Source organism: Lepisosteus platostomus, chromosome 8 (genome assembly GCF_059453375.1).
Source record: "Lepisosteus platostomus isolate fLepPlt1 chromosome 8, fLepPlt1.hap1, whole genome shotgun sequence".
Lineage (NCBI taxonomy): Eukaryota > Metazoa > Chordata > Actinopteri > Semionotiformes > Lepisosteidae > Lepisosteus > Lepisosteus platostomus.
In genome coordinates this window covers 32,563,626-32,591,528 of record NC_142618.1, presented here as the reverse complement: position 1 = coordinate 32,591,528, position 27,903 = coordinate 32,563,626, and the positions used below count along the sequence as shown (strand labels likewise).

At 41.0% G+C, this 27,903-nt stretch overlaps 1 protein-coding gene across 11 annotated transcripts in view; it reads left to right on the top strand.

Moving 5' to 3' along the window:
* The window catches only part of LOC148657229 (microtubule-associated protein 4), a 99,855-nt gene that overhangs the window by 12,086 nt on the left and 59,866 nt on the right, over window positions 1-27,903 (top strand). For 9 of the 11 annotated variants that reach the window (XM_088643193.1, XM_088643190.1, XM_088643199.1 and 6 more), the window contains 4 exons: window positions 3,062-3,261; window positions 6,160-6,210; window positions 26,744-26,845; window positions 27,176-27,322. In XM_088643193.1, the coding sequence (XP_088499319.1) occupies window positions 3,066-3,261; window positions 6,160-6,210; window positions 26,744-26,845; window positions 27,176-27,322 (496 nt within the window). In that variant the 5' untranslated portion in view covers window positions 3,062-3,065. The remainder of the gene's footprint in view (window positions 1-3,061; window positions 3,262-6,159; window positions 6,211-26,743; window positions 26,846-27,175; window positions 27,323-27,903) is intronic. The other 2 variants (XM_088643194.1, XM_088643197.1) reach the window with 2 other exon arrangements.

Here is a 27,903-nt window from a genome sequence, read left to right as displayed (position 1 = left end):
GGGTGAGATGGCTGCTGGCCACAAAATTTATGACTTAAAGGCGTCAAATCCCCCACCCCTTTCTGCCAGTACCCTCTGTCTCTCTCATTGTTTCTGTCCTCCCCCTTGAAATCCTTCCTTCCTCTCGGCCTGCTGTAAGCCTCTTCTCCACTGGGGGGAGATGGAGGCTTTGCTGAGCAGCATGGCCAGGGAGAGAGAGGTGCAACAAAACCGTACTGTACCAGAGTATTGCAAGAGCTTCCATAAAAGGCCTGGTGCTGACTGGGCACAGCAGCAATGACAAATGAATTAAAATAGGCTTCAGTAACACCGAAGCATATATGCATATGCATATGCATATGCATATGCATATGCATATGCATATAGAACATTTACAACACTGACTTAGCCTTTGCATGACCACAGTTATTTGTCTATTAAGTTATTGAAGCCTCACTTCTTTTGAGATGGAGAACAGGAATTAGATACCGTACGACATTAATATGGAAATGTGGTGAGAGAGAGATGAACTGAGAGCGACGGTGGGCAAGAAACCAAAAAATGAGAAGGAGTAGGAAAAAAAGACCTATAGGACAAGGTGCTTCATATTACTATTTCAACCACTTCTAACACCTGTCCAGCTAATAGCAGACAAGTTTTATCATTTTTATACTGACAATGACCTGCCCAGGTAGCAGCGGAGCACAGAGGATCAACAATGGCCTCATTAGCCCTGAAACAGCTTGTTCTGCTCTTTGATCAACAATTACAACAAACAGAGCAAATACATTAATAATAATAAACAATAATTTTGGATGGGTTTAGCATTGGCTACTTTAAGAGTACCTGGTCCAGGTGCCAGTTAAGGTTTTGTTCCCGATAATTTTTAATTTGCTTTGAGAAATAATTTCCCTAGTCCTTCTAAATTATTGACAATGTATTATTTTTTTGTAACCTTCTCATTTTGCATTTCCTCGCCATTAGCTTGGTTAGACCAGTATGGCCCTTGTACATTCAGGTGGTATGTTAGAGAGTCTTATGTTTTTACACTAAAATCTCTGCTTTTACCTGACCTACTGTTAATAAGTAGTCAGAACAGTGAGCCCATGGTTCCCACACCAAACCTCACAGTTCCGAGGGACATGCGGGGAATCTTTTCCAATTTAAGGATGCACCCTCTCGTGTCAGTTGTTCATCACATTTGGGAAAACACCAGTTGCAGTAAGCTAATGACACTTAACCACTAGCTTGAGTTGCAGAATTTAGCCTGTGATTTCAACCTGTTGGACTGTGGCTTTCTAGCAACTGGGTTGGCCAGACTTGGTTTAAATAGCTGCTCCGGAGATTGCAACTTTTAAATGGCAAACAAATTAATTTGCATTTTAGCTCATATTTGTAGGATCTCAGGAACAGGATTTTCACCTTCTACCCATATAAACGAGGGGTTTTAAAACGACTTCTGTTTCCTACAAGCCTGGTTTGACATTTGGGATAAAAAGACCAGTGACATGTTTAAGAATGGCATTGAGACTTTGATGACTATGGAATTGTACGTTTACTCCAGCAGCCCTGAGAAGGAGGGAAGAGAAGTGAAGAACTGAGAGCGCAAGAGTGAAAGGCAGAGAGTTAGCACAGAACCTCCCCACTGCGAAACGAAAGTAAGGGACGAGGGTGATGAGGGGAGTAGGGTACAATAGGGAAAGTGGTGAAGAGAGGTGGGGAGCTTCTGGGAGGGGGTCAGAGGTTGAGATGGGTTAGAGAGATGATATACAGATATCTGTTAGACCCTGCCTGTGTCATATGCATATTGTACTACCTCTATAGAAATGATTAAGTGAACCACTTCTTTAAGGTTTTCTGGAAGAGTGCAGCTTACGTGAAATCCTTTTTTTGTCGGCTTTGAACAGATAAACTGTTGATTAGGACAGGGAGCACTTCTCTTAGTTAGCCCTAATAATACAGCTCCCCCTGTGGGTCTACTGTGCAGTTACAGTGAGTTGTGTTGGTTACGTCAGTTGAGGCTCTGATACTCTGATGAGGTTCACACCAGAATTGTTTCTTGTGAAACTGGCACTGGATTGCACATCACGATGATGTGAAGAACAATTCCAGCTGTTACCCTGATGTTTAATTTCAGTAAATGTTACAATGGTGTTCATAAGGTTTACCAGATATGACCTTTTTTGTTTTTTTGCCAAAATACCTAACTTTTACAAAAACAGTATGATGGCTGACCCTTATTGACCCAAACAAATAAAATGTAAATAAAATAGCAACAATGATAGAATATTGTAAATCTGAAGGAAGCACCATAACGTTTGAAGTCATTACAGATGCTCAGTCATAGGTGAATGGTAGTACTGTCCCCTTTCTCCATTCTTTGGGCATTGACCTGCAGAAGTGGTGTGCTTACGTAATGAAACACTTATGCACAGAGACACATTGCTGATCAGCTAAAACAGCCTGTGTCCTACAGGAGATATGCGGAGCTGTAGTCCAATCCCATAAAAAGTTGATGAGATTCTAAAGTGGGTCATTGTCTCACATGGGTTGTTCTCAGTGTGCTATACTGCCAACATCAGCATATTGCATTAATAAACATAATTAGAGGCTCTCTCTGTATCTGAGTACCTCTAGTGATTCTCTGATTTTCTGAAAATGTCCCTACTTCGGAACACCAAAGGGAACAAGCTTGCCTTTAAAATCTGTGCAACACTGCCTGTGTCAATGTGTTCTTGAGATCTTATGTAATGGTTGAATTGGGTCGGCAGTAATGAAAGTGTATTTTCGCATCCATTCAAGTGCAGAGTCTTATTTAAATATCTTTGCCTTGTGTGGCAAGAGGCAAGGTTCAAGGGTCGCTGAAATGTGCTGATGTCTGCTATCTTACTCTTAAATTATTAGTTTCTCTTTACATCCTGCTTACTGTGATGCTTTCAATTTTTTTAAATTATTTTTTGAACTCCTCTCCTATTTTCTGGTTCTTTATCCAATGTGTGAATTGTGGCTGCTGTCTGGTTAACATGTCAATCTTCCTCTTTCCACAATGAGAGTAATACAGCTGTGCACTGTGTTCTTGCAGGACAATGGCAGACCTCAGTCTGAGTGATGCCCTGAGCGACAGTGCTCCCCCTGCAGGCTCCGAGGCGCTAGTGGAAAAAGACTTTGTGGCATCACTGGAGGCACAGAGCTTCGAGGATGAGGTGGGCGAGACTGTGGGCAGGACTGACTATCACCCTCTGCTGGACAAGGACGACAATGCGCCTGAGGGCAAGAGCAAGGGTAAGTGGGACAGGTGTGCACATGGAAGATGTGACTGCTTTTTCCTTGAGCGCTGTCCAGTGAAAGTGAGTGATTAATTTTGAAGGGTGTGATAAGGGCATGAACCACTGGGTGATGAGAACAGCCTATTTAGCCTATCAGAGTTTGTTTTAATAAAATAGGATATTATTGACTTAAGTGTGTTGATCCAAGAATCCCCATCTGCTGTTTCTGAAAATTTCAGTGGAAGTCATGTACACTACCGAGAAAAGGTTTGTAAATAGGTTGGCCTGTATTCATGTATTTTAAAACTAAAATGTAATTATATCTTCATAATTACTTTGTAATATAATTCAGAATTACTTAGTAACACACAATGATATTGACTGTTGGATCATTTTGTTGAATCTAAATATATTGCATATCTTTTGTGATATACTTTTGTTCTCTTATGTAATTTTGTAATCTAATTAGATTTTCTTGTATTTAAAATATACAGGAATATGGCCCAAACTAGAGCCTTCACAAACATTTCCTTGATACTCTACAGGAATGGCTCTTAGACTGATACTTCTTTGAAGTGCTGCTTCTTTGATACAATGCTGCATTTAAGGAGGATAAGCTGAAAAACTGATAAAAAAACCGTCTAAAAATCAATAAGTTGGTTTTATGACCTGGGGCAAAATCCATCATGGTTATCATTTCTCAGTTAAGAAATTGCCCAAAGAGATCGAGAGTACAGTCGCTCTTCTGGTATTTTTCATTTTTGCCCTGACTCTCACCTTGTTTTGCACTTTTGAACCATGATGTCTTGACAGAGAGCTGCAAGTAAACTTGCTGGTCATGTGGTAAAAAAAGTCAAAACATCACTTTGAATTAATATGCTTAATGTAAATGGCAAGATAAAAATTACAAGTGTAGAAGCCTGTAGATATTGGTCATTTATTAACCATGATTTAATGATCTTTTTGAGCTCTGTTCCTATAAGTATTATAGGAATCCTATTAAGTATCACATAATTTAACCAGATTTGGAAATATCCCAGCATTTTAGCCTCTGCTATTGGTAACTTATCCAAGTATTAGTCATTTTGTGTAAGAATTAAAAACAAAATAGTCATTGCAGAGCCTAACCTGTCAATACTGCATTATATTGAATAACATGCACTTGGTTTGCCATGAAACATTTTTTCACACAAAGCAGGCACCCCCGTAATAGTATGCAAAAAATCTGGTGGTGGAAATGGTGGGACCATGCATGAGCTGATGAACATGAGGTATCATTGTCATTCTCAGTCCATTGCTTACCTTTTTATGAGACCGTAATCGTTGTGTGAGCTTAGTGATCGTTTTCCCCAAGAGTGAACATTATTATGCCTTATCATTAGTGAAAATGTGTGAAAAGTGATAGTTATAGCAGCGTGCGATATCAGTGCTTCAACAAGTAAATATGAAAATCCTGCACATGAGAAAAGAAGCTTAAATCCTTGACATAAAACTTTCATTCTACATAGAAAGATAGTCTGTCTTTAGACAATTCATAGGAAATAGTCATGTATTTTGTTTAGCGTGCAATTTTTCACAAAAGTAGCTATTGCTTTATTTGAGAAATAACTGTGGTGCTGATGTTCTGCTTGCTGAACTAAAATTAAAGTAACTGAGACCAATTTTAATTCCTTTTAGAACATGAAAGGCTTTTCTCTGCCCTTATCACACATGCCCTTAATCCTTTAGAAAAGTCTGATTGCTGTTTTCCAGGGTTTCTCTGTAGCTTTATCTTTTTATGATGACAAGGCTTAAATTGTAATAATTATTCCAGGTGTGATTAAAGAAATTCAGTTGTATTTTCCATCCATCCATTTTCTAACCGCTTTATCCACTACAGGGTTAAGGAGGAACTGGAGCCTATCCCAGCAAAGAATTAACTCAAGGCAGGGTACACCCTGAGCGGACACAGGTCTATCACAGGGCAGACACAGACACAAACACAGACAATACACACTCGCAGCACCACCACCAGGGCCAGTTTTCCCAGAAGACAGTTGACCTACCAGTATGTCTTTGAACTGTGGAAGATAACCAGAGCACCCGGAGGAGACCCATGTGAAAATGTGAAGAACATAAAACTCCACCCAGACAGCACCTTAGTTGTAAAATTGAACCCAGGGCCCCAGAAATGCTAACGTCTGCGCCTTAGAACTGGGGTGGCAAGGCATCTTGACGCATTATATTGATGAGTGGATAGAGGAAATGCTATGTGCAATCTGGATTTTTTTCAGTTTTTCCTCACATTGCTTTCTATATTAAGTCTTCAGAATTCATTTTTTACTAGAAAGACATTTCTCAAATTAATATTGAATTTGAGTGAAGAAATTATTTATAAAGGGTGGAAAGGAATTAACATCAGATTTATGTAGGCAAAGGATTAGGTGGATGAGGTACAGTGGGCAAGAGTTCAAATGATAATCTGTCAGTTAGGTTTTACCTACAGCACAGAAAGCAGTGACCAGCTTCTGTGGGGTGTTTCATGCACTTGGGGACACTGGCCTGGCAGTTAGAGCTGAGTAATGGGAGAGAGAGTGACAGAATGTGGAGGAACAATTGTTAGAGCTGGGGACTGTGGGGGAGATAGAGGCAGTGGGGGTGGGTACAATGATTAGAGCTTATGGCCCAGACGGAGAAGGCAGTATGTTTAGATCTGGGCAGAAGGCAGTGTATGAGTTAGATATTGTTAGTTTCGAAACCGGAGAGAGAGAAGCAGTGTGAATGAGGTTAGCTGCAGTTCAGTAGTTAGAGCTGAGAAGAATCAGAATGAGGGAGGCAGTGCAGGTCATCTTCAGGTGCATTGTGGTGGCGTTGCCTTGAGGCACTGAGTTTGCTGAATGATGCACAGCAATGTGTGTCCTATCTGTTTGTCCAGGTGGTGCAGAGCCTGTGTTGGAAAATGGAGAGCAGGAAGCAGAGAAATCTGGTAAGAACTATCCCACAGTCCTTCTCTGACCCCTCTGACCCATTACCCCTGGGGACACACTCCTGTTCACCGTCTTCATCTTGCTCTTATGTTGTTTTGTTTTTGTATTTTTTAATTTAATTTTTGCTAGCTTTTAAATTCTGTAGTTTCTGAATCTGGTGCGTGTGTCTGACCTGTTTGTTTGTGTTCCTGGGGTACTGCCTGTTTGTGATATCTCATGGGCGTTTCAGAAACCGCTATGAAAGGGGTTCCTAAATTGGGTTCTGGAGAGCCCTGGGACTTCTCAGAGAGAAGTAGGGCCATGCATCACACCAAGACAGTCACTCAGTAGTAAGCTCGTCTCATTGACAGAAGTGTTTTGATTGCATTTGTTAGCAATTTTATTTTCTCAATACCAGCAGTACAACTGCCTCTCCTACATTTAAATTTAATTTTATATAACTTTCATCTTGGATACCCCTCTTCAGCTTTGTGTCTCCAAGAAGGACATTTCTTCTGTCTTTAAAGGCAGACAACATCTGGATTCGTTTTTAATGAACAAAGGAACCTTAAAATGTGTCGGTACATGCCTGTTGGGAAAGGTTTAATGATGATAATGATTCATTTTCCTCTCACATAATTTGGAATTGCTTTCACATAACTCCAGTAATAACCATCTTATTGTATTTCTGTGTGCTGTTTGAGACATGAACCTAGTAGTCCCACAGAAAGGTGTGTACTTTGTGGTCCTTACTTTTTGGGTCCTACTGGTAAATCCTCTTGTTCCAATCATTAGGATTATGTTACATACAGAATTGAGAAATGATCATGCCTGAATACTTAGATCTTAGACCCACTGACGGAGATTGATGGTGTCATTCCATCAGTGTAATAGTGCAAATATAAAGCAAAGCCTTTGTGCTATTCTAACACAAAGAGGGACGCAGAGAGGAGACTGCATGTCGAGGTGTTGGTTGTGTCATTGCTATAATATCAGATGTCAAACATCTCCAACAAATCCTCTGCCATTTCCTGTTGCATTGCAATGAAGACCCTTGAACACCAGGAACTAAAGACAGCCGATGATGACATTTCATTCATAGCGTGGCCTTCCGATTTGCACGTGTTGCCTGATATAAACTCTTCCAAAGAATATTTCTGCTTGTAATCAATCTGCTATGCAAAAATGCGACTCTTCCACTGTGGAGTTTTGTTTTTACCGTAACAGGATCAAGTACAATATTTATATAATTTTCTTTGTAAACCTGATAGAATTAACTCAACTGGGGTGAGAGGAAAAAAACAAAAACCTATGTCGCTTGCATGTGTTCTCTCCATGGTGGCAGAAGCAAACACTACAGACTAAGGTTGTGTAGGAGCTTTGTCTTTTTTGCAGTGGACCCAAGTGGAATCTTGCAAAACAGTTGTAGCACTTTGTCATCCTTTATGGTTTATGAAATGAAACCTCAAAACAAATCTCAAATATCTTGGCCTTTGGCAGCTTACGTCTGTGTTCTTCATGATGGGTTTCCCACAGTCTGTCAGCAGAAACACCACAAGACCTTCCAGCATCCTTTGTCTTTAAATCGCCCCTACTGAGAGAGGTGCAGTGTAGACAGCATCTGGGTATGGGTTAGCCTGGTGTGTGAGCTGTGACTGACCTCTGTGGTGCCAGAATTCAGTATTTGGACCCGTAAGGAGGTGTGTAGAAGGGACTGGTGTTGAGGTGCACCTATGCACTAAGTGTAGAGTATGAAGGAAAGGAGGTGAGCTGTGCAGGGAATTGGGGAGAGGCTTCAACCAGAGAGCCATTGCTGGATGGAGGCAGTTACACGAAAGGTGGAGAAAGGCCCCGTGTCTGTGAATGGGTTTGTGTGACACAGTGTGTTATTGTGTGCTTGGCATCATTTGAGGTCGGTTTTATTTTTTATTTTCCCTTTTGCTCAGTTCTGCTCAAGCTCTGTGTCCCGCTGGGGTTTGGGTTTGAAGGATTTGATGTTTTTGGAGGGGGGGGGGGGGAGTATTATGGTTGCTGTGGTGAGGTGAATATATAAGTTTCCCCACCTGCCCTCTGCATACACTGTTGTAGCTATGTGAAAACCCAGACTGAATACCCATACAAAAAAAAACTAGCCAACCTGTCCCCCATGCTGGAAATATTTTTAATTTCTTCCAGTCTGAGCAGGATAAGATGCTTTCAGAACTTCAGAACAGCCACAAAACAGAGGAGGCCTTACAACCTGGTGCATTCTGTGTCCAGTGACATAGCCAATGATGGTTGTATTGGGAATTGGAGCTTTGGAATCCCCATAAACCTTCACCTCCTCTGCAGGACAGAATAGTAGAGAATAGCCAGTCAGTTCTTACCCTCATGTCTTTTGGATATGGAAAGAAACTTGGTGACCACTCCCGTAAAAACAAAGTTAGAATATGTAAACCCCACACAGCCAGTTGCCCAAAGATGGACTCAAACCTAGGGCCCTTGTGCTGAGTAATGGGGAGATTCTCTTGGACTGCGTGTGGAGTGGATTGATTCCACAGTTGAGTGGTTTAGTGGTGATTGGTGTGATATTCAACAATTCAAATTTATAATCTCGTCTGTGGCTATTTTGCTTTGAACATGAAACGTTAAAGTTGAAGTAACTTTAAGCCACTTGAGACTGAAGTAGCTTCTAAAATCTAAGGCCAGTCCTTGCTCATCTTCTCAGCTCCAGTGTGTGCAGAGAGGCAAGATTAATATGTCTGCTGTTAGTGCAGTAGACTTGCATGCCTACTTTATGCATGTGGTTATGGGCCATTAAGGCAGCATGAACTCAGTCCTGTGATTGCTGGTGCCATCAGCCAGGCTTTGTACCTAAAGCCTGTATGCCAGTGTGTGGTGTGTGCATGCCTCGTTGTGTGGAATAAACTGATGGCCACTGTAGCATGGTCTGATGAAAACAGACAAGCCAGCTTGCTGTGGATTAGGACAGTGCTTCTGCCTCAGATCCTGGAGGGCTTCTGGCCATGACATTGTTTGCACAATTCATTTTTTAACTGAGAACAAATTATCCAAACTTGTATTAGGACATACAACTCACTGAGCCTTAAATACCTGTACTGCCCTAGTAATTCTAGTTCTCTTGATTCAGGGCCCATTACTCACAGTATATTTTAGATCTGGGCAGCTCCATCACTGCACCTTCCTGTCTGGTTCAGCAGGCTGTGTCTAACTCCTGCAGTGGAATGAATTAGAAGGCCCAGTGATTGACAGACCCTAAATCAACAGTAGTAGAAGGCTTTACAATATAAATGTTACTGACTGAAAAAGGTTTGACGTGAAGACCAGCAGACCCTACCACCCTGGATGATGGCATTGGGAGTCAGTTTAGGGGTTTCAGGCTGCATGTTGGGGTACAGGGGCAGTGCATGCTTTGGCCTGTAGTGTGACGAAAGTGGCCTGGGGGCACTGAGCTCCCCTGAGCCTGCTGTGGCTGAGTACTAACCAACAATCTCTCATTCTCTCCTCTCGCCCAACCCGTTGCTGTCTTCCCTCCCTCTCACACTCTCTCTTTCCTCGGTCCTCTCACCCGCTTCCTCGATTCACTTTTTCTCTACCTTCTCTTCTCCCTGTCCCCCCCTCCTCTATTCAAGCAGTCTAAAGTGGCATCACCCCCCAAGGATGGACTGACGCCACCTTTCTTTTTTCCTCTCACTCCCCTCCCTCCACTTTAGCAGTTCAGTGTGCCGCTGTCTCTCAAGCCTGGTCCTGGCACTCAGTACTGCCCTTTCCGTCTCTTCCAGTTTTTTCCTCCTTTTTCCCTGTTGCATTTGTGGGGACACTGTCAGAGCTCAAAGGAAACTCCATCCCCCTCTTCTCCTTCTCCATATTTCACTCCCTGTTTTGGTACCCACTGGCCCTATAGATTTTATCTTACATCTTAAAACCCTGGGCAGCCAGCCCACGGCACCCGGACAAGATGCAGTTTATTAGCTTGTGAAGGTTCCGCCCTGTCTGCATGTCCATCTTCAGTGAGCGGACAGTACAACACCAACATGGGGACTGTGGAAAGACGGATACCTTTGGACATGTGTACAGACATGAGAGACAGAAAGGACATGACTGCAGAAAGGGAGCTCACCAATGGCAGCCTGCAGACACTCAATCTATGAACATTAGAGCTATGGACTAATATTACATGGATTGCAAATATTTCAACAGTGGACACAGAGACAGGACAGTTAGTTATACTGCGTTCAAAGTACGATGCAGGATACATGGAAACAAAGTGCTTAAATCACCCATAAATATCTGCCTGTAGGTTAAAATGTGTGACATTGGTTGACATAATCAGAGAAAAGCTAAGATTCAGTAACTGTAGTTGTTTTCAGTTCTCTGTCAGGTTGACAGAAATGCTTGCACCCGCTTGCTGGCCAGAGCTGCAGTAGAGAGTGAGTGAGTCCAGCTGTACCTGCGTCCTTGCGTCCTGGACTACACAGGCCTGCAGGTTTCTAATAGGCTTCGCAGACGATTGTGCTTATTGCAGACTGCCATCGGGGAAATACCACTAAAATCACAAAAGCCCCCCACCGTCATGTGAAGTACATTTTTAATGAGAAGATTAGACTTCTGGAAAATTTCTGAACATTTTTTAATTCCGTTTATCTTTATAACTTTAAGTAGACAAACAACAAGGGTCAGCGACATTCTGGCTTTTTATTGAAACAATTTTAAAGTCAGCTTTTGTCTGCAGTGTCTTCCAGGTTTTACTTGTTAAAGGTTTTAAATCGGAGGGATAGAAAAGATCATGCCTTTCTAGTAAAGTGTAATCATGCCTCTTGTCTAGTATGTAGTTTTTTAAGCTGTGTCTCATACCCATACTACTTATCTGGATGGACAGCTTGCAAACCTGACAAGTCAGATCACAGAATTTGGGTTGTACATGTAATAAATGACTAATAGGGGATGGTTTTAAAACAGATTTCAAATAGTAAGGCTTGTTTTAAGACTATTTTTAATTGTTCTTCGGGTATGAGTTTTTATTTATAATGAATATCTTTATTTTGCTCAATAACTAAATTTTTGTGTAGTAATTGCACAAAGAGGACTCTGTTTAGTTTTGAAGGTGTCATACATGACTGAATATGGTCTGTTAAACACATTTTTTGTTATTGTGGAAGTTTGCAGTGATTCGTATTGAGCAATGTCTCATAAAATAAACTCAGAAAACTGTTTTCTTACAGTCACATCACTTAAATTTAACCAAAGATCCTTTCAGTTAAACCACGGAAAAAACACTAGGTAATTGATATTATAATTGATATTACGATTAAGTAAAAGTTCCAGAATTCAAAAGCGTATCTAAAGGTGATTTATAACTAATATTTTAAATGAAAATGGTTGTGTTCGAAAAGCGGGATGTAGGCATTTTTCAGGGCTCATGCTACGGTGAGGCGGATGAGGTTTTGTGGACATGGGCCACCTGTCTTAGACAGGCCAGAAGCAAACAGCACGTGAGTGGCCACAGTGGACAGACTAAGGAGGGGCTGAGAATGGGCCGGACAGGCAGTGAGCGGAGCACATTCGGCTGTATTTGCTGTCCCCCAGCATCTCCCAGTGCGCCAGTTCACCCTTCTACAGCTCTCTTCCTGCGCCGCTACTGGAGACGCCCAGCTCCTGCGACTACTGCTGCTCACCGAATAACCTCCTGCCTGTATTGCACCGGGACCTCTTAACGCTGCTAATACCAACACTTCACTGCACAGTTATGGCTTTTTTAACTTATTGGCCTTAAGGTTTTATGTTTTGTGGTACTTTATATCTTTTTACATCTGCTTGTTGATTTTCTTGCATTGTTTCTTTCCACCGGGATGCTTGACTGATTTCATGTTTGCACTGGTTGTGAATGTGTGGCTGGGCTTCATGCACACAGGTAACATTGTCTTCTGTTTCTCTCGCATTCTCTCTCTGTGTCTCTGTCGCCCTTTCGCTCTGTCCCTGTCATCCCCCGCCTCGCTCACTCGCATTCCCTCTGTGTTTTTTGAAGACATATAGATTTTTACCACTCTTACCTCTCAGATGCAGTCGATAACCCTGGACAGGGTCTCTAGAGAAAAAGAGCCATCATACAAGTTCTCAGAAATGGGACATTCCCATAGTTGTCTGATAATTAGATTATAGTAAAGAGGACATGTCTTTCCTGTGTTGTGAGGGGAGTGAGTGTGCCGTAGTAGACAGCTACTGGCTGCCAGTTCCCTTATTGATCGGAGCACCAGAATGAAAACTCACTACAGGGATGGTAATTGAGTAGCCTTTGCACCATGACTGTGTTTTAAAAGAGGAATTACTTTGTGGAAGAGAGGGACACATTTTTCGTATCTAAGCTTCTAATGAATTTGCAGTCGGTACCAAGCTTTGATTTAAATTACAGTATGCCTACAACTGGTTAAACTTCAGTTGGTTGAAATTGCTGTGTGGTTTGTTTCTGATTGCCTTCTTTGAACTGCCTTAAGAGGTACTGAGGCCATTCAGAAATTCTGTCTGGTAACCTTGCCTGTCTGGGTTGTCGTATTTATCTTTATACATGGATAGCTTTCTTGACTATTAAGGGACTTTCCTGCAACTGCACTCAGTTGTGCCTGTGGGAGTGAACCATGGTAAACAGTAAAGACAGAAGGTGAAATGAGTGCTGCTTTGAGATAAGGGAGTGAGGGTCTCTGAGGGTCTGTAGGTTGAACTTGCAGGCTGCACGTATCCTTTGCTCGGTAGATCTGGTCTGTCTCTGTCTCCTCGTTCTTTGTCACATTATTCCATCTCTGTCTCACCGTTTCCTTGTAACACTGCTCCATGTTCTCCCCCAGTCTCAGTAGTCTAATTTCCTCTCTGGGTTTCTCTCCATCTTTGTAACACGCAGAGAATTTTGTGAGGTGAGAAGAGTGGTAATCATTCCTGTTGGACTCACAGCTGTGTTTTTATCTGTCTCTATTCTCACAATTATCAAAATATTTTGTATTTCTCTTTTTCTGTGACAATCCACTGTAAAGGGCTTCAGGCCATCTCTGTTGGTTTCTAAAGTTTATCTCTTGTCGTGTCTGATGTTGCACTCTGCTAATTAAAGTCTGAATACACAATCTGCCTTGTCTTGCCCTGTTATGAATTGGTGGCCTTATTACAGTCAACTGAGTACAGTGTCTTGTCCTCCCTATCTTTCTCAACCGGTGACTACACAGCAGTTTATGGATTATAGCTTTCTGGAACAGGCTGCCCAGCCATGGTATTAAACTGGAAACCTGACTTCTTTCAGGAAATGTCTGAGAGAGATCCTTGGAACAATTAGCTACCAGTGACTGAATGGACTCCTCTCATCTGTAACCTATAGCAGAAAGAGTGAGAAGAGCTTTCTGATAATTATTTAGATAGCTTTTTTTTGTCAATTGAAAAGTTTCCATGCTCTTTTTCTACGACCATATTACTCAAGCTAATTTACGAAGTGAGACCAGATTAAACAAATAGGCTGTGAGTTTTGTTTCTATTCCTCTCTCATCTCCATTCTGTTTATGCAGAATTTTATTTTTCACTGATAGCTCATTGCCGAGTGTGAATCTGACTGGAAACGGATACCTGTCGGGTATCAGTTCTGTAGCCTTTCCAGTGCCAGTTGAATTTCTGTGTGTGCTGTCCCTGGAGACATCACTGCGGAGATACAGTACAGGCAAGGCTGTTAGGCAGCTCTTGGCTGTGTCTCTGAGGAGCTGCTGTTTGAATCGTGTTGCCCTACTTTTTTGCTCAAGTTCTGGCCTCTTTGTATGGCTGGTGTGCTTAAATAAAAGAAAGAAACCTCTCTTTAATTCTTTTGTAGCTCATCAGTCATGAAAGATGTCTCTACTGTAATTGTGGGATTATAGATTTACATTTTTACTTTTAACAAGTACAAGAAGTATTGTTTGTGCTAATTGTCAAGTTTCCCCTTTTTTGCCAGCAGTAGTAAAAGGTTCACTTTGTTTTAAACAGGACTAGATTCTAGGCTTTTATGTTTAAGTATATCATCTGTAAATCATTGAGAAATTAAGTCTTACCAGTGTGAATGATAATATTCATCAGCTGTCAGAAACGGTGAGGTGTACTTCACTTTGATAATTAAGGTAATTTGCCAACCGTAAACCCACCTTGATGGATTGAGCTCATTCACAGCTTATAGCCTGAACATTTCAGAATGCGGATTCCTTCCTCTACTGATGTCCACTGCACTGGGAGACTGAACCAAGAAAACACTGAGCTCAATTAGGTAAGGTGGAGGTCACTGGGAATGAAAAATAGACGTTCCTGTGATCGCCAAAATCCCAAGTAGACGATTCCTGATGTACTTTGATAGAATCTGACTGACCTGTCTCTTACAAAACAAAACCTGCTTTTGACAGAATATAGCCTATAAGAGCCATCTTGTACGTCAAGAGCTCAGTCAGCTGCTCTCTGGTTTGTGTGGTTGCTGGTGAGCTTACATAGTGATCTAGCCATGTGGATTCTGACTGGGGTAGTTTTTTGGGTGTACCAGATCCTGGTCTAGACAACAATTAAAAACTGTTCTAGGGCCAGAAATCTGAGGTGCTTGACTGTGCTTCAGGTTTTCAGGGTATTGAGTGCTATTCTCTAGCTGTACAGCATCTTGCCATACTGAAATGAGACTCCCAAATGACAAATGTCTTGTTTTCACATATACTCCCAATCGTGGAATAATTATCATTGTTCTTCATTTGTGTCTGTGTCACGTCCTCCCTAATGGTGATGTGTTGCATTTATTTTATCTCTGTTAGGGCTGCTTATTTCAATGTGCTGGAGCTTTTTCGGGTACAAAATTGACTTGTGCTTAGATGCCGGATAATGTTTGTTAATTTTCACTGGGGAAAAAAGCTTTGAAAATCAGCCTAATACTCCAGGAACAGTGCCCAGAAATGTAGTGCAGGAGGAATGAAGGAAAAGGGCTCTTTCTAGGAGCATGTATGTGGGAGATACACATTGAGCTGTAAAGCGAGGGAGCAATCTTCCTTAAAGTGAGGATGTTGCTGTGCTTTTCCCTCTTGCCTGAATTTCTACTGCAGGCCTCAGTGCGAGTTTAGTGTCAGGGGAGAGTACTATGGGAAGATGACCTTTTAAAATGCTAAAACACTTTTCCCTGGTGCAGACTGACTGGCTACTGTTGAAGCTATTCTTTGACAGAACACTTGCCTCTACTTTGGCAGGACGATGGGGCTTTGGGTTTTCATCTGAACCATTCCATTGAGCTTGCAGTGCCTGTAGAGAGGGAGTGAGCCATGGTGTCATCACTGCTGGACAGAAAAGGAAAGCAAGAGGGCAGGAAATTGAGGTTCTTAAGTCTGGGGAGATGCAGGGGATTGGCTGAGGCCCTGCTTCCAGATTCCTGAGTTGATTATTACGTAAAGATTTAAGGTAATCTTGAGCATGATCCAAAGAATTAAGAGAATTTACATAGAAGATGAGACATTCTGCTCACATAGTGCTTTTGGTTGCTAATAACTAATAGGCTCTGATCCACCCAGTTAACTGAAAAGACACCTTAAATAACATGGCTAGGCTTGTTCCAGACTTAGTGTAAAAAGAGTGTGGTCCTGTTCTGGGTTTTAAATGTATTTCTATAGTTTTCCACTTGTGACCTCTGGTTTGTTGTTCACGGCAGATTCTGCAGAAGACCATTGGGTTGACTTTGGTAATTCCTTTTATGGATTTTAAATACTTGTAACAGGTCTCCTGCTGATGGCTGGATTTTGTAATTTTAACCTGTCAGTGTACAGGGGTGTCCAACTTTTGTAATTATTAAACCATCAGTTTCTAAAGGCCTTGAACAATTTAACTGTGATCAGTTAAGTAAGCAATTTAGAGAGAATTTGAGACACAAATATGAGGCTCCTTCAGCCCTCTAGTCTCAGAGTTACCTTTATTAAATAATTTGCTTAATGGATCACTAACATACACATACGATTAGCTATATTTGGGCTTCCTGGGATCAGTGTATTTTAAGACCAGAAAGCTTAAATTATGCCCTACTCCAGAAATCTCCAACCACCAAGGTGCTCTTTGAACGGTTTCAGAGCAGCAATATTGTTTTCGGTAAATGTGCACAATATTCTAAATGAACTTTTAATAGTGCATTGTACAATTATAATGTAACATACTTATATTCAGAATACATTTTTAAGCCTATAAGTTTAGAAGATACCAACATGTATGTCTTTTTTCAAAATTAGACTGTTCAAGCTCACTCTTTCCCTTCTTGAAAGAGTGTAGATGGGCCATGTGGAAACTGGCTCTGACTTCCTGTCCCAGAGTTCTTCCCAGGTTTGTATGAACGCAGTTTGAAGAGCAGTCTAAAGGGGGTGTGTGTGTGGTGGTGGTGGTGGGGGGGTTCAGGCAGGCTGCCTTCTGCTAACTGCCGTAGTGTAAACTGTTTTATTTTAATATGGTGATTGTGTCCACCATATATTTTTCTGATAGCTTACAGTATTCAACTTTTCCACGGATTGTGTTATGATGTGCTTTATATACACTGCCTTCTAAAACTATTCACCCCCTTTTAGTAACAAGATGTTTTTTGATACTTCTCCTGATCTGTGCCTGTCTTGTCTTAACCTTTGTCACTTAATTGTTTTGAATGCTCCGTAGTCTTCATAATAATAATAATAATAATAATAATAATAATAATAAACTTTATTTTATATCGTGCCTTTAAAGGTGGCTTCTCAAAGCACCTTACAGAATGACAATAATAAAATGAATACACAAGATAAAACACAATTATAATACACAGAGAAGACCATGGATGGTGGTACTAAGTGTAGACGGTGGGACTAAGTAGGAGCAGAGGGGTAAAGAATGGAGCCAGTTAAGTAAAGGCTCTTCTAAAGAAGAAGGTTTTGAGTGTTGATTTGAAGGAGTTTAGAGAAGGTGACTCTCTGACATCCTTAGGGAGAGAGTTGCAGAGCTTGGGAGCATAACAGGAGAAGGCCCTGTCACCCATAGAATGGAGACAAGCTTGGGGGACAGGAGACCAGAATTAGAAGAGCGAAGGTTGCGAGGTGGGGAGTAGGGCGATAATAGTTCAGACAGGTACTGAGGTGCCAAGCCATGCAGAGACTTATGCAGGAAGCCAGTGCAAGGGCTCTAGGATAGGGGTAATGTGATCACTTACACTAGACCTGGTCAGGATTCTGGCTGCTGAATTTTGGACATACTGCAGTTTGTTCAATGTAGATTTAAATACCCCAGCAAGTAGAGCATTACAAAAGTGAATTCAGGAAAACACAAATATATGTGGATCAGCTTTTCAGCCACAGTTGGTGATAACATAGGGCATAGTCTTGTGATATTTCTGAGGTGAAAAAAATGTTTTCACAATTTGCTGCACATGTGGGTTGAATGTAAAGCCAGAATTGAATATTGCCCCAAGGTTTTTCAATTTAGACTGAAGCTCATATACAGAGCCATCTACAGATCGGGTTACAGGATAGGCTTTACAAAGTTGATGGGGGGTGCCGATACGCATGACTGCAGTCTTGTCACAGTTAAGATGAGGGGAATTTTGAGTCATCCAAGTTTTTATGTCAGAGATGCAATTAGATAGAATAGAGACAGCCACATCAGTGTCAGGTTTGGTATGGATGTATATTTGAGTATCATCAGCATAAAAATGATAGCTGAGGCCATGTGATCTAAAAAGCTGACCAAGTGGAAACATGTAAATGCTGAAGAGCAAGGGGCCCAGTCTTGAGCCCTGAGGAACACCAGACTTAACACGACCAATTTCAGACCTATACTCATTAAGAGAGACAAAGTGACAGCGATCAGTGAGGTAAGACTTGAACCATTTGAGAGCAGTGTCAGAAACTCCAAACACAGTCTCAAGAAAGAAAGTAAGATGTCATAGTCAACGGTGTCAAAAGCAACACTCAAATCAAGAAGGATGAGTATAGAAAGAGAACCAATCTGAGCTTGAAATTCATAGCCTGATGGAATGACCTTACAGAGGCAGCTGCATTTTGTGAACCATTATTTTTGCACACGGAGTCCACTAAACTAATTGTGTGGCTAGAGATGGTAGTTTTGGCCAGATTTATTAAATAAAGGTTTGCTAAATTAAAGGGTGTGAATGGTTAATGCAGTTAATGCTCTTTTTTGCCATTTTTCTTTTTTCCACCCATAAAAGTGGTTGTTTGAGGAGTCAAGGTTTGAATATTTAAAAATATTCACTTTAAAAATGTATACATAATTTATAATTCAGTAAGATGGAAGATGCTAGGATGAGGGTGAATACATTTGCAAGGTGCTATAGACCTGTATATACAGAAGTAGCATCCTGTGTTTTACTGTGAGAGCTCTTTATTATCTTGTGCTGTGTGAACTGTTGCACAGGCATGTGTGAGGGGAGTGCAGAGTGCTGGCTGTGGAGCAAACTGTGGGAACAGAGGAGTTAATAGCCAGCAATCCACTGCTGGATCAGCACTGCAGCTCACTGCCAGGCGGGCTGAATAATGACAGAGATATATATAGCCTGAGAGCTATATCCTGAGAGAGAAGGGGGGTGAGCTGGGAGTGTGTGGGGGGGGGTTCTGTTAGAGAAGCTGAGTCCGGAGAACTGAAAGTGGGTCAGAGATACTCAGAGAGAAGGGGATTGAGAGAAAGAGTGCAAGGAGAAACTGAAAGAGAGGGGGGCATGATTGTGTGCGCGTCAGTCCAGGAATTTGAGACTCCCGGCAAAGACGTTCAGAACATTCTCTGCTGCTCTGGATAAACGGCCAAGGTTTTGTGCATTTTCTTTAGTTTGCCATTTATTTTATCTCTGCTCAGCGTCCTGCTCTCCTCAGTCTGGAAACTGCTTTGTCTTTGTACTTTTATGCAACTTAATGTGCTGTGGCTGGCAGGGTTTTTCTTGCATCTTTAATGCATTAATGCTTGGATTTTCTAGTTCTAACCCTTGCGTGACACTGTGGATCAAAGTGCTAGCCAAATAAATAATGAAATAATACTAATAAAAATAACACTTCCTGTTTCGAGCTGGACTATCAGTCCATCAGTTTACTCTGTTTTGTTTAACCCTTTCCTTCAGAGACTAGAGACCAGTAGACTGTGACAACCATGTTACAAGTATCAGGTGCGTCTTACACACCACATTAAACGAGTTTGAAAAAATGTTCAGAAGGTAAATGCAATTAAAATGTGATCTCCGGATGGGGTGGGGCTTTGCACAAGATACAGTGTGCTGGTTTCATATGGTTTGCCACCTTTTTCTGGTGTCTGAATCCCCTATCATTACCTCTAGGTGCAACAACTGAAATGTTTGTTTGCTGGGGCTCCGTACGTGTATCATCATAATTCATGTTGCGTGGGAGAATTGCATTATTAAGTAGAGTTATCTGATAAGACTTAGAATTCTCTTATTTTGTCAGGTATGTCAATTGAAAGTCTGAAACCGAAGTGCTTCTACTTTGTTGTGAATAGATCAATAATCAAAGAGTGTACCAATGGTTCGATGGCTGTGCACTATCAGTGCTGGTTGACACCAAATGAGCAGAATGACCCCCACTTATTTATAACCTTTCTCATGTTGCTGTGGTATTGTGGGCTGCACGTATATAGACAGTTAAGGGAGAAACACATTTCAATAGCAGTTTTGCTGTTTGTTAGTCTAAAAGCAGTGTTGTGCTGTCTGAGTAAAAGTGGTTGAAAACTGAAAGGCCTCCACTTATCTAGAACATTTCAACCTGTCTCTTCTGAGAAGAATGTGTTATTACAATGATTAATCTTTCTTTTTAAGCCACTGAAAAAATGTTTAGTATCTTCCTTTTTCTTGTCGCAGATGTAGGTGCTACTGTGTCTCTGCACTGCTGCCTTTAAGGCCTTCCATGTAACAGCCGTGTCAGCTCTTTTATAAGCCCTGTCAGGAGCTTGATTCCAGACATTCTGGGCCTGGCTGCAAGAAAAGACTGTTAACATGAAATACCTCAAGAAAACGTAAATGTTTTTGCAAACTTTTTCCCCATAATGAATTAAAAACTAAAGCAGCTTCTGTGATATTTAATAAGCCTCGGTTTGCACCAATATGTGGTAAATGTGTAATTTTCCAATTGCCACTGTGTGGGGAAACTGCATGGGATTTGCAGGCAGGAAAGGTACGTTTACAGTGTCTGTGAATGCCCTGCAGAAACTCCCATGACAGCGCGGAGTAATTAGACCTTCCGATTTCATGTTTCAGCTTATAAACAGAGAAGATGACTACTGATGCAAAAGGAGCAAACCCTGGATGGGTTTATTTAGGAATTTCATTTTCCCTCTTCTTACCTCCTTCCCAATTTATAGAACACTGTAATTGCATTTAACTATAAATACATTAAACCCACCCCAATACAAGCATTAGACTGAGTGAAAGGACAGAACATGCTGTGTGGATTTTAAAATGCTGTGACAGAAGAATGCTTTGGCACACTGAAAACCAGCAAGTGTCCCAGATCTCAATTCATTGTGGAAAATACAAAACTAAAAGGGTGCTCCCCAGAATGTACAAAGAAATTGCCATTGATATTGTGCTAGGGATGAAGTTCTAAATCTTTCAGAAGTGCCAAAGTTCTGTGCTGTGGAAATATTTGAGTGAAAGGCCGCTAAAATGAGCAGCAGCAGACTTGTTAATTTATTTAATTCTATCAGGCCTAATAGCATTTTTAAATGTTGCTGATATATTGCAACAAATATTCAGCTTATTATTAAAAATGTTCCTAGAAGACACATTTATATTTGTCCTTAAGATGACAATCATAAAGAGAGAGTGCAGAACAATTTGGGAAAAGACCAAAACTCAGTTTTTATAGTATATTAAATGTGTAAGCACAGAAAATGACTTATTTGAAGATATTCACATAAAACTTGAAAATGCTTAAGATTTTAAAATACTTTAAAAAGAAAAAAAAGTTACACTATGTATAACATTTTAAAAAATGTGCTCTTTATAGAGAGGCTTACTTTTAGAATTTTGTTGGCTTTCTAAATGTATAGAGTAGTATTGTTTTGGGGATTACTTGACTTTCTTATAGCAGTTCCGTGGTTTAATGGAGTTTGGATTTAATAGACAAAATCTGTTAAATGGGAATTTGATCTGTAAAATAAAAAATACCAGATTTCTGCGACAGTGGGGAAGTGGTGCCTTACATGGGTAGGACAATTGCTTACAAAGGGTGTTGTTCACGCCTTAGTGATTTTGTTATACAGTGAAGAAGACACATGAACAATTTTCATTGATTGTAATTGTTAAAAAAATAAGTCGGAATGTCCAGAAAGCATATAGATACTATATATATTTCTGAGACTTAGAAATTGTCATTCATGATTTAACGGACATTCCTTCCTCTCATTAGTCAATTACTTAGGTGTTACTGCTGCATTAATGTACTCCACAGTAGCATGATGTGAAATCCTTTGTAATTTGAAAGTGCATCTCGCACTATAGACACACATTCTCCTACTTTAGCACAAAGCCAAGAAAGCAGTTGTCGTTAAAGCCTTGCTTGACATCTTTGATAAAAGTAAGCAAATTTAAGGAATATTTCAAAAAAGCTGAATTTCCATCTGATTATTTTGAAATTCCAACTTGCAATAATGCTGTTTTTCTGTTCGCATTACAGATCTATTTACAATGCATAACTGTTTTCAACCAAAAATGTATATACTTGAAAAAATAATGATATATTCTTATCACTGCGCCTTTGCACTTATTCTGTATTGTCTCATTTATTAGGCCCATGTAATGTACTGTATAAATCAGTGTTTAATCCCTTGTGTACTTTTGAGTATAGATCTTGTGCCACACCTGCCGAAAATAATCACGTGTAATGACACCCTGGAGATTAAATGAAAATGAGTGTGAGACGAACAGATTGGGGAGCAAGTGATCATTGTCGCCTGTCAGCTGTGTTCTGGTTACAAGTAAAGCAGACACAATCAGCAGTAACGTTCATCAAAAAATGAGCTTAAGACAAACCAACCTTGTTTCATACAGTACATACTGTACTGTATTTATTTTTTAATTATCAAACCAGATATTCACATGGTTAATTTAAGTGGTGTCATGTCAAAAATAAACACCCACAACCAGAAGTCCTAATTATAATGTAAATGACTCGAGTATTATCCATGCAGTAGCTGTTCCATGTTCAGTGTGTTCCTGCTGCTGACTCTGAATACAGAAGGTGTATTCGTTGCATGGTAAGGGCACTTGGCACATGCAAAAAACATTGCAGCCATTTAGTAAATGAGGCCCAAAGGGGGAATTAAACTCTCAGTGCTTTACATGACAGGTCACTAAAATTAAATCACAGCATGATGCTTGAAAATGTAATAATTCCTTAAGGCCTCTCTGTAAAATGCAAAGCAGAACAAGTAAAAGCATTCTGGAATGTTATTACTTTCCTGGTTGATAACTGCATATTTATGTGGACTTGAAGCAACATTGTTGAATATTGGGACTTGTCTAGTTACAGTAAATGCCATATACAGTATATTCCACGTGGGCATATATAATATATCTGGATTATAAGTAGCATATTGTGACTGATTATTCTAAACTGTCACTTTCTCCGTGGCCCAAGCAGAAAAGGGGTGGTTATGTGTTCTCAGCAGTGCCCTGTGCTTCCAGATGGGAGTTGTGAACTTCTGTCGAGCTCTTCCCACTTCCTTTACACAGATGCAAGGCCCATTTATTGTCCAAATCAGCACAGATTCTGAGCCCTGGCATGCCGGTTTTCCCTTGGTCGATGAGATTTAATTTTCTTTTTTTGCTGGTGACAAGTGGGTATACAAAGATGTACAGTGCCTTGCGAAAGTATTCGGCCCCCTTGAACTTTTCAACCTTTTGCCACATTTCAGGCTTCAAACATAAAGATATAAATTTTTTATTTTATGTGAAGAATCACCAACAAGTGGGACACAATTGTGAAGTGGAACGAAATCTATTGGATTTTTGAAACTTTTTTAACTAATAAAAAAATGAAAAGTGGGGCGTGCAAAATTATTCGGCCCCTTTACTTTCAGTGCAGCAAACTCACTCCAGAAGTTCAGCGAGGATCTCTGAATGATCCAATGTTGTCCTAAATGACTGATGGTGATAAATAGAATCCACCTGTGTGTAATCAAGTCTCTGTATAAATGCACCTGCTCTGTGATAGTCTCAAGGTTCTGTTGAAAGCGCAGAGAGCATCATGAAGACCAAGGAACACACCAGGCAGGTCCGTAATACTGTTGTGGAGAAGTTTAAAGCCGGATTTGGATACAAAAAGATTTCCCAAGCTTCAAACATCCCAAGGAGCACTGTGCAAGCGATCATCTTGAAATGGAAGGAGTATCAGACCACTGCAAATCTACCAAGACCTGGCCGTCCCTCTAAACTTTCAGCTCAGACAAGGAGAAGACTGATCAGAGATGCAGCCAAGAGGCCCATGATCACTCTGGATGAACTGCAGAGAACTACAGCTGAGGTGGGAGAGTCTGTCCATAGGACAACAATCAGTCTTACACTGCACAAATCTGGCCTTTATGGAAGAGTGGCAAGAAGAAAGCCATTTCTCAAAGATATCCATAAAAAGTCTCGTCTAAAGTTTGCCACAAGCCACCTGGGAGACACCCCAAACGTGGAAGAAGGTGCTCTGGTCAGATGAAACCAAAATCGAACTTTTTGGCCACAATGCAAAACGATATGTTTGGCGTAAAAGCAACACAGCTCATCACCCTCAACACACCATCCCCACTGTCAAACATGGTGGTGGCAGCATCATGGTTTGGGCCTGCTTTTCTTCAGCAGGGACAGGGAAGATGGTTAAAATTGAGGGGAAGATGGATGCAGCCAAATACAGGACCATTCTGGATGAAAACCTGTTGGAGTCTGCAAAAGACCTGAAACTGGGACGGAGATTTATCTTCCAACAAGACAATGATCCCAAACATACAGCAAAATCTACAAAGGAATGGTTCACAAATAAACGTATCCAGGTGTTTGAATGGCCAAGTCAAAGTCCAGACCTGAATCCAATCGAGAATCTGTGGAAAGAGCTGAAAACTGCTGTTCACAAACGCTCTCCATCCAACCTCACTGAGCTCGAGCTGTTTTGCAAGGAAGAATGGGCAAGAATTTCAGTCTCTCGATGTGCAAAACTGATAGAGACATACCCCAAGCGACTTGCAGCTGTAATCGCAGCAAAAGGTGGCTCTACAAAGTATTAACGCAAGGGGGCCGAATAATTTTGCACGCCCCACTTTTCATTTTTTTATTAGTTAAAAAAGTTTCAAAAATCCAATAGATTTCGTTCCACTTCACAATTGTGTCCCACTTGTTGGTGATTCTTCACATAAAATAAAAAATTTATATCTTTATGTTTGAAGCCTGAAATGTGGCAAAAGGTTGAAAAGTTCAAGGGGGCCGAATACTTTCGCAAGGCACTGTATCTGTTAGTTTGCCTCTTTTGGTAAATTCCTTGAGTAAAAATACTTTATTGTAGCAGAGCCTGGTAAAAGCACAGTAGTATAAAAAGCAAGTTTAAGTCATGGATTAAAGACTAATTTGATGGGCATTCGTGATGCAATCCAGGGGAAAAGAAGGTAGATGCTTATGATTAGTGTAGTGTATACATGGTACAGAACAAAATGAAGAGCAAGAGCCTTTAGATATGCTAAGGCACAATTTTAGAAGGGCTTTGTAATGATGCTGCTTGTACCTGAGTTAAGTAGCATCTCAGGGCCACCAGAAGAACCAAAATGCAGGTAGATGAGCAAACGAGCAGAAAAGATCTATCTGAAACGTAGTCAAAAACAAGCAAACAAGTGTGTAGCTGAGAGATACACGGGACAAAGTACAAGGAAAATCCAAAAGGCGAGGTCGAAGCAAAGTGAGGTAAGAATCCAAAACACGGCAATGCAGAGAACGGAGAGGCTTAGGGGACGAAGCTCTAAGACTGACCGTGAAGTGATGCGAAGACTGATCTTAAGTATACTGTGCCAGGACAGGTGTAGAGAGGTTCATTGTGCACAGGGGGAACAGATCTCCTGCCAGAATGCGTGATCACAACAACCGGCTGACTGAGAGGTCTAGCTGATGCTCAGATGGTTGCTATGGTGATTTTCTCCAGCATTCTAGCAGTAGATGTACAGTAGCAGTAGCAGGGATGATGGCTTTAGTCCGGATTGGCACCAACATAGTTCTTCCTCTCCTAAGACATTGTGAGCCTCGGGCACATTTAGTGATTCCATCCAGCTGTTATCAATTTTTTTTTTTATTCCTAGTTGGAAATGTTAGGACTCAAGGCAGGACTGCGACCTGGAAGGGTGTATCATAGGGCATGTGCACACAGGCACAAACATGAGGTTGATTTATAGACTCTAACCTCCGAAGCATGTCTTTGGAAGGGGGGTGGAAACTGAAGCCCCAGTTTCTGTGGTAAAGGGGATGTGGAGGGGGGGTTGAATATCTTTGTACTTAATCTATTTATGTAAAAAACACAATTCTGTTGCCTGAGAGTACAGCTGTGACCTTTTTCAGTTTTTAGTTTCCCAACCCTCAGGCAGAAACTAATATTTTTGTTTCAATATCCCAGATAATTTATTTTTTTCTGACTTTAGTTCTTCAGACATCACCCTGTATAATAACTATGGCTGTCATTTCACTAGCCTGAGCCAATTCAGGACCATGGACAGCAGCTCAATCATGCCAGCAGCCTTAGTTGACTACGTTACTTATCGATTCCTTTGCCCTCTGTTACATTCTCCATGTGTCTCTCTGGTTTGTTTACCCCTGTATGTTTGATGCTGAGCATATTTTTCACTCATAAAACAGCAATCTATAAATGATTCAGAAAAGAGCAAGTACAGGTTAATTAAACACTGAGAACAAAAAGCTGATAAATTAACCTCATCCTGTCCTTTTTTTGTTGCCCACTCAATGCTCCCCACTCAGATTGTCTAGAAAGCTCACTTAAAATTTCCTTTTGGTCTTGTACAAGTTTTTTTTTTTATTGTATCAATACTTCTTTGAAGTAATGATTTGATGAATCTTGCCTGCAGTGTCTTTCTCTTTTTGGCTCCCTGTTTCTCTCAGTCCTGGGTCAGAGTGGTGGAAAATAAGCCATACAGCTGATCTCTGGGTACTGCCACTTTAAATTGCAAGACCAAGAATGAGATTCTGGAAATAGCACACAATAGTAAAAGGAAAGAAGAAAGAGTGGATGAAATCAAGAGCCTAAGTGGGATATAGGGATGAATTAGGCCTACTTTTCCCTGAGTGACAGGAGGGGCTTCTAGGAGGTTTAATGTGACCTACCCTCCACGCACCATCAGATCCTCGTGTGTCCTTTCCTTCTGATCCTTCAAATATAGCTATATCTCCTTTTCCAGCTGCGCTTCCTTCCTGCTTTTCATCTTCTACACCCTTTTCTTGACATTTCTTGATTTCCTTTCCAGCTGTGTTACTGATATTGAATTGTCGTTACTGCACTGCATTGGGATGTAATGTCTGTGGTATATATTTTGTTACAGCCAGTGTAGTAGGGGGACAGATTCCAGCTCAACACCAGGAAGTGCAGAGAGAGGTGCTGCCCAAGGCAGAGCAGCAGCTCATCGCAGCTGACTTCCTCTCAGGTGGGACCCTTGAGCAAACCTTGGCCTCTCTTTCTCTGCCTCTGCATCTCTCTGTTCTCAACTGTCCAACCCCTGTCCCTTGTTTTATCCTTATCCTGTACATGAGGTCTACCTGCCTATTAAATTGTACCTTTATAAAATCCCAAGACCTGTCCTTATTGTCCTTCAGGCCCAGCACTCATGCTCTGAGCTATAGCAAATGCAGCAATAATGACAACAGAAAAGGGTTATTACAGGATATTGACAGTCCAGTTACTGCACTGTAGTAAGTGTAGTCTGTGTGCCAGTCAGTGCGTCTGTATCAGCCCTTCTCTGTTTCTGTATCTGCAGGCGCTTTAGAAATATCAGGACTCCCAGAGCGGTTGGGGCCTCATCCTGTCCCTCTCCAGCCTGCGGACTGCAGCCCAGTGCCCCCAGTGTCCCAGGAAGTCCTGAAAGCTTCTGAGACCACCTTCTCCTCCAGTCTTCCTCTTACAGGTCTGTCTCTAAACTGTTTATCTGTTAGTTTAAAAAAAAACAGTAGGCATGAGATTTTTATTAACAATACTTAAATTGCAAATACAACACATTATTTTAAAATGACTGTTCTCCCCATCCCCACCTTTATCCTACTGTCCCCTCTCACTGCTCTGTCACTCCATATTTTCCCTGAGACAGTTTTTACAGTTTTAAACTACACTTAGCAACATACAGTATTTACACCATACCGCTTTAAATGAGCCACAGCTTATAGTTTTAAATGTGTAAGTCAGAAAACTGATATTTTGAGTTTTACTTCAACTCAATTCAGGAATATCTGCTTTTTATCACTTTTTCACTCCCATCTAAAATTCAACACTTAATTAGAATATTTTTTCACTTCAACAAATGAGATAAACCTGAGTGTAAATTAATAAGAAAAGTCATTTTCTGCATTGTTTACGAGGTGGTGGGGGTGGGTCTACTGTACAGTAAGTGTTTTTCTTTTCAATATTGTGCCATTTCCTGCTGGTTTGTTCAGCAGATCAGTGATCAGACTTTGGAATTTTTGGTGGCGTGAGTTTGTCTTTGAGTACAAT